This window comes from Saccostrea echinata, unplaced genomic scaffold, assembly GCF_033153115.1.
Source record: "Saccostrea echinata isolate AGI-Se365-2 ecotype Australia unplaced genomic scaffold, CSIRO_AGI_Sech_v1 ptg000005l, whole genome shotgun sequence".
Classification (NCBI taxonomy): Eukaryota; Metazoa; Mollusca; class Bivalvia; order Ostreida; family Ostreidae; genus Saccostrea; species Saccostrea echinata.
The window spans coordinates 8839372-8846243 of NW_026889754.1; the positions used below are offsets into that span (position 1 = coordinate 8839372).

Here is a 6872-nt window from a genome sequence, read left to right on the forward strand (position 1 = left end):
GGGAAAGACATGCTAGTGTATAATGTTCATGGGTTGGTTCATTTGTCAGCTGATGCTTCAAAATATGGGAATCTTGATAATGTATCATCCTTTCCATTTGAAAATTTTTGGGGAGACTTAAACGTATGGTTCGTAAACCATCCTTCCCTTTGCAGCAGATTATCCGTAGACTTTCAGAGGAAAGGAATGCTCAAAGTACTAAAAACCCTGGAAAACATTACCCAGTTTTAAGGAAACAACATCAAGTTGGACCTTTGCCACCCTGTCTTTCCAATGGTATTCAATATGGATCAGTAGAAACTCCCAAATTCAGTATTAAATTGAATCAGAAAGATAGTTGCGTGCGTGTAGGGGGACAAATAGGTGTGGTAAAAAATATCATTTTAGATGATGCCGACACTTTTGTTGTATACCAACCATTTAAATATTCGGAGGATTTCTTTGATATTCCGGTACCTTCTGGTTTTCTTGGAATACAAATTGTTCATGATTTGGACACTACTGAAAGCGTTTCTAAATTGTCTGACATCCAAGCAAAATGCACTCTCCTTCCACATAAAGGGAAATATTTGGCTATCCCATTCACGAGTACTATCTGGTGAAATTATGCTATGTTTTATAAGAAAGTATTTTTTATATGTACTGTAGTTAGATATGTGTGAAAATAAGGTCAAGTAATTCAGAATATATATATAGCGTCATAAGAAAAATTTACTTGTTTAATTGATCTGTGATAGGTCTATGTACGCAGTGGTTGAGTTTATTGATGAGGGCTCTGTTGCTGTCGTTCCTAAGACCTGGCTTACTGATGACAAGAAAAAGTGCAAATGGCCGATGTGGACAAAATTAACCATGCTGTTAAACAGTCTATGGAGCCTACACCTTCTTTCATGTGTCTTTCCATCCGAGTGTTGTATGAATCTGGTAAATATATATACTCCTTGCTAGAAACTTTGAAAAATTTAACGAAAAACCCTAAAATAGTTTGATCTATTTTTTCTTAAATATATAAGGTACAGAGTTTGATAAAGAATGAACATAATAATGAGTGAATAACAAATAAACATCAAATATTTATGTTATTATCCAAATTTATTTTGTTACAATATTTTTTTACACACTCAGACGATTATGAAAAGGCTAGAAAAAGGCTCTCAAGAGCAGAAGTTACATCAAACTTAGAGAGTGACCAGGCGGATGAAGAAACAGACGCAGTCCCGAAAAGAAAGAAAAGGTACTTGTATGATTGTGATGGCTGTGATTTTCAAAACATTTTTCTTATACTTCTCGTTATTAAGTTATTCTTAATTGTTTTGTTTTGCACTAAAATCATTTCAGACCTAATCCAAGATATGATTCCCTTTCCTCTGAAAGCGAGGGGGAGAATGAATGCAATATAAGCCAGGACAAAACTTCAGGTAGCCTTCGAAGATCACCAAGAAAATCAAAGAAACAATTTCCAGACCCCCCACCACTCCCTGCTCTTCCTTCACTTGCATCACCAGCTCGAAAATCAGCACCCTCAACCCCGTCGGCTAAAGCAACATCAAGTACGATATCATCACCAACTTCATCTAAAGCTGCACTGGATTCAACTCCAAATCAACAAATTACAGGTAAACAGGATTTATTTATAAGTATACAGTGTACATTATGTACCTAGATATGTGCAATTATTTATGTATTTTTTATACCTCCGCTTGAAAAGTGGGAGGGTATATAGTGATCGGGGTGTCTGTCTGTACGTCCGTCCGTCTGTTACGCTTTAGGGTACCTATCTCTTATCCGCAACTCCTCTTATACCACTGAATGAAATTTAATGAGACTTTCACAGAATCTTTGGTACACAATGCCATTGTGCACCTCCTATTTTACTTTTTGATCTGACACTTATTTCGGTTCTCCCAGGGCAAAACATGGACTTTGCCATAATAATCATATGGGAGACAGGGGTATCATTTAGTGAGTTCAGTGCTCACAGTACCTCTAGTTTTATTCAAATTTTGTTACAGATTTATTTATCAAATTTAAATTCTATCAATTTAATATTTCTGAGATTTTGTACACAAAAAAAAATTCCAATGTATATTTAAAGATAATTGATTACTTTTTTAGCAACGAACATCAAAATCCTCACTATTTTAGAAGATATAAAGGGACAAGTCCGATTCAATACGAAATTACTACAGAATGTCTTGGCAAAGGTTGAGGTTACTGGAACCACTACTACTACGGAGGATGAGGTAGATCTGGGAATTGAATTTCCCTTGAAAACCCTAGAGGCATTGGACTCTTTAAAGGAACAATTGAAGTGCCAAGAAACCGCCAAAATAATGGTAACTCTAATAAATACTGTGCATTATTGTGAACATTTATAATAAATACTGTTCTAAAAATTCATCAATTTTACATGTATCTAAAAGTTGTTTCAGTTAACTAATTACAAATTGTGATTTTAAGCTTGGAAAACTGATGTGCATTGGTGGTGACAATATCCAAACCTGTGTTCGGAGAGTATTATCATTTTTGATGGCAACAACTTTGGCAATGCAATTGAATTGGAGTGGGAAAGGGAATAAAAGAGGGCTCTCCAGTCTAAAATTAAAAGACATAATTATAAGTAAGTAACAGAGTATTGAACATCTTTCTCTCAAGTTGTCTAAATCTAGCTACTTTCTATTGTATAGATAATTACGATTTTGATAAAGATACCAAGGTTTATAAATCAACATGCACTTATATATATTTGTTATTGCCTTTGTAATGTCTACATGTTGATGTCTATACCAGTAATTTGTTTTCAACACCAAATTCTTTTTATTTTCAATCAGAGGCTGTGAGGAAAAATAAATTTTGCAGTGCAGTTACGGACAGTGAAATTGAAAACTTGTTAAGGACTGGCTAAGGTACGCCAAGGATCGAGATGGGGGGAGGAGAAAAAGAAAGAGATCGAAGGAAAAGGACAGTGAGGAAGCAAGCCAGGATTAAAAACTTTAATTATTTTCCAAAAGTTTTCATCATCATCTTTTTAATACTACTTTTGTACTTTTTGACAATTTAATTGATATAAAAATCATTTTACAGGGAATCATTTGTAATGTTTTCTTTCTACTCATATGCATTGTGAATGCAGGTCAAAGTATATATAAAGTGTACTCTTTCAATATTCATGATATGTCAATATAAGTATAATTAACAAATATATATTTTTTCATTCAATTTGTTTTAACAGATGTAGATTATATTCAACAACTGGCCAACAAAAAGCTTTAGAGCAATAAGCCGCCAATATCGGTCAATCATTTGAGTATAACCAACAAGGGTAGGGCCATCATTGGGCCAACCTGAAGGACCAGTTGCATCTATATGTTGGCTGTTAATTGGCTTAATATGTTATCTACGTTGGCCCAACAATATGCCAACGTTTCCAACTGAGGGCCAACATTGGGCCAACCTAACCAACCATTTACCTATGTTGGCTTTTAGTTGGCTTACAATTATACCTACGTTGGCCCAACAATATGCCAACGTTTCCAACTGATGGCCAACATTGGGCCAACCTAACCAACCATTTACCTATGTTGGCTGTTAGTTGGCTTACAATTATACCTACGTTGACCCAACAATATGCCAACATGTTGGACCAACGTTGGGCCGATGAGCAAAATGACCGTGGGCCAACGTAGGAATACCAACAGTGGCCCAACGTTGTAAAAAAAAAAATGGGCCAACGTTGGCCCAACATTGTCTTGCTATCTGGGTACATTGGTTTAAAAAAAAAATTTACAGATTGGATTTTCATTGCCTTAGGCGTTTTTATTGTTATAGACGCACTATCTGTAACAATATATATAATCATCAGGGTACGCAGACGCTCACGGTATCAACCACCCGGCATCACTCTTTCCCCTCTTTATAGTCCAGACACCACGACAATCGATCCAAGGCACTCTACACTAACGTCATCAGAAGAAGAAATTTAAACAATACCACACTTACATCTATATCGTCGGAATCAACACCAAAAAAGGCGTTCACACCTATAGATACATCGTCAACCCCTTCGGAATCTAACGTTCAATCCGATAGCACCATTGCTGTTTTACCGGTTACCTCGGAAACGGTTTCAATTACTGTTGGAAATATATGAAGATAACTAACAGTATTCAAACTCAAAAGTCCATTAAACAATACAAAATAGGAGCAGAGCAAACACAGACCTCCAAACATCAGAGGTGGGATCAGGTGCCATGGAGGAGTGAGCATCCCCTGCCGACCGGTCACACCCGCCGTGTGCTCCTTGTCATGATCGGAAAATAACGGGAAAATCGTTACAAATCCCTTGACACTAGAAATTACCGAAGCAGTGGGTGTTACTATGGGCGATGGCAAAACGTCGCGATGGTTGTAAATAATTTTTGTTTTGAAATTCGTTTATAAAAATGATTTATTTTTATGAGACATGTTTTATTCATTTTAAAATATAATATGTTTCATTCATTTCCTTTGGAAGAGCTTCAATTTTTTTTAATTCAATAATCTGTAGATAATTAGATATATTACTATATTACCTATTGATTGTTATTTTTCTATATTCAAGTTATTAATTTTTTAACAATGTAACTGATTATTGTCACTTTTAGTTTCAATATTATATTGTTTTTTTTAATGAAATATTTTATAAAATATTTTACAATTCAGTATATAAAATCGATATAGATGTATGTCACAACCTTTTTTATTTTTAATGTTCATGAAATTTTACAATTTGATCAATACGGAAAATTCAGCTTATGTTCTAATATGCAGAGGATTTTTTTTCCCCATCAATTATGACATATTACTGCATTTAATGATTTTTGTAGATTCTTTTTTTTGTTTAGATTATGAACGTATTTTAAAATAATGTATATGTCAAACCATTTTATTATTTTTTTGTTGACCTTGTTTTTTGTTTTGTTTTGTTTTTATTATTTAATTATTTCTAATATAGAACAATAATCGATCAATTGTTGATTAATAAAATATTACTGCGACTAACGTGTGTTTGTCTTCGTTCTAAATTGATTAAACAGTTTAGTCACACAGGCGCTAAGATTACAATGACATGATAGACACTCGGACATAAGTGAAACTTGGGGTACAATGGTGAAAAATAGTTTAGAAAAACGTGACAGTTTTAAGTATCCTTGTGAACTTTGGTATTGAATGATTGAGAAGCGCGATTTTGCTCTCATCGAGTGATAACATGGTATTCTAATATTCATGTGGGTCAATGAGAACTGTGTTACTAAAGAAAACTGTGGTGATTTTAAGCCAACAGTGAACTCAGGTGTTTAATTTAATAATACGCTACAACTGAAGATAATAACCTTGATAATAACACGGTATTCTTATATACATGTAGGTCAATGAAAACTAGTCTAAAACGTACTGAAATAAAGATGCGATTTTTGTTTTAAATCAACGTTTAAGATGGACCCATGGCACGCAAAGTACACATGTCATAGATGTATAAAGAGATTTCCTAATTATTCGTCTTTTCGTGCACACGAGAGAGTACACGAAAGGTTAGATCAACTAGAGCAAGAAAATCCATCCAAGATCAGAAAATTAAATAACAAAAGGGGAGAAGAAGGTAACAATGACACAGAAATTACATCTCAGGCACATGTCTGCAGATGGTGCTTGGACTCTTTTCCTGGTAATCAAGTAGAGTTATTCCGCTTTCATCAGAATATGCATAGAGATGTAGAAACAAACCAGACAGGCGGCGGAGACAGGATGTCCTACAACATTAAGAAAATAATTAAAAACTCTGAAAAAGAATGCTGCAATTGATAGACATTTTGTCGTAAAATTTAATGGAGACCGTGGGCAAAAAAATCAAAGATATTACGCAACAGCTACAGAATATGTTTGGGGATATTATAAGCGATACCACACGCGATCTCAGTCCTAGCGATTTAATTAGATTAGAATCAATCATGATCAATTAGACAATGCCATCTATGTCCCTCTCAGACCCATTGGAGACGATTCATCAGAGTTGGTGCTGAATCACATAGAAAATGTGCTGACGAGCCACGAAGATCTCCCCCTCGATCACAGTTTATACATAGATGTCGGAACGATACAAGTTCCTTCGGGTATGATTTATATTTTTTTTTCAAAGAAATTAAATAAACATGTAGAGACATTCATATACAAAAAAAAAAAAAACAGTTGCACATGTTTGATATAGCTTTTACACATAACTGGCTACATGTATTTATATGAATTTTCACAGGAGGCAAAGGCAATGAAATACATGCTATTACGGGTCCTGATAGCTCCATCCGCTCAAAGAGATCAATTGTAGAGATAATCAACGATGACTACACGTGTATGGCGCGTGCCACAGTCATGGGGTTTTGTCGCAGCAAACCAAGTTTCTACAGAGGTATGGAGGCAATTGATAAAGGATAAAAGTAATCAGAACATGGAGGAAATGGTGTGGAACGTGAAAAAATGTCCTGTGTGGTATTATTCAAAGCTAAAGCGAAGGGATCAAACGGGAAATTGGCCGACTAAATTGACACATGTGCTCTGTCATCGAGGTAACATACCCATCAATCGCAAGTTAGGTCTTACTGATGTTCCGGCTCTCTAGAATTCATTAGGGTTAGACATCTTGGTAGTTCAGGCTGCGGGAGGAAATAGGTTTATACGTACTCCTCCCGAAGAAAGCACAAAACAGAGGCTATTTCTGTATCTTGTGGAAGATGAACGATTCTATTTCCATTTTCACGCCATTGACAATATTTGTGGATTTTTCGGAAATGCAAAATTTTGTCATCATTGTCTTAAGCCATACAAAAATAATCACCAGT

At 35.1% G+C, this 6872-nt stretch overlaps 1 protein-coding gene across 1 annotated transcript; it reads left to right on the forward strand.

The window, feature by feature from the left end:
• Positions 1 to 729: 729 nt before the first annotated feature.
• LOC133179615 (uncharacterized) lies at positions 730 to 6468 on the forward strand. Its single transcript, XM_061314324.1, has 7 exons — positions 730 to 924; positions 1126 to 1234; positions 1339 to 1616; positions 2116 to 2336; positions 2461 to 2620; positions 6000 to 6149; positions 6290 to 6468. The coding sequence occupies exons 1-7, from the start codon at positions 828 to 830 to the stop codon at positions 6466 to 6468; spliced, it is 1194 nt and encodes a 397-aa protein (XP_061170308.1). The 5' UTR covers positions 730 to 827.
• Positions 6469 to 6872: the final 404 nt, after the last annotated feature.

What these genes read in the sequence shown, in the direction of transcription:
- LOC133179615 (XM_061314324.1), top strand. Translation starts at nt 828, where the DNA reads ATGGCCGATGTGGACAAAATTAACCATGCTGTTAAACAGTCTATGGAG. An exon ending in CCGAGTGTTGTATGAATCTG is followed by an intron (nt 925 to 1,125) that starts GTAAATATATAT and finishes TTACACACTCAG; the next exon opens with ACGATTATGAAAAGGCTAGA. An exon ending in AACGATACAAGTTCCTTCGG is followed by an intron (nt 6,150 to 6,289) that starts GTATGATTTATA and finishes GAATTTTCACAG; the next exon opens with GAGGCAAAGGCAATGAAATA.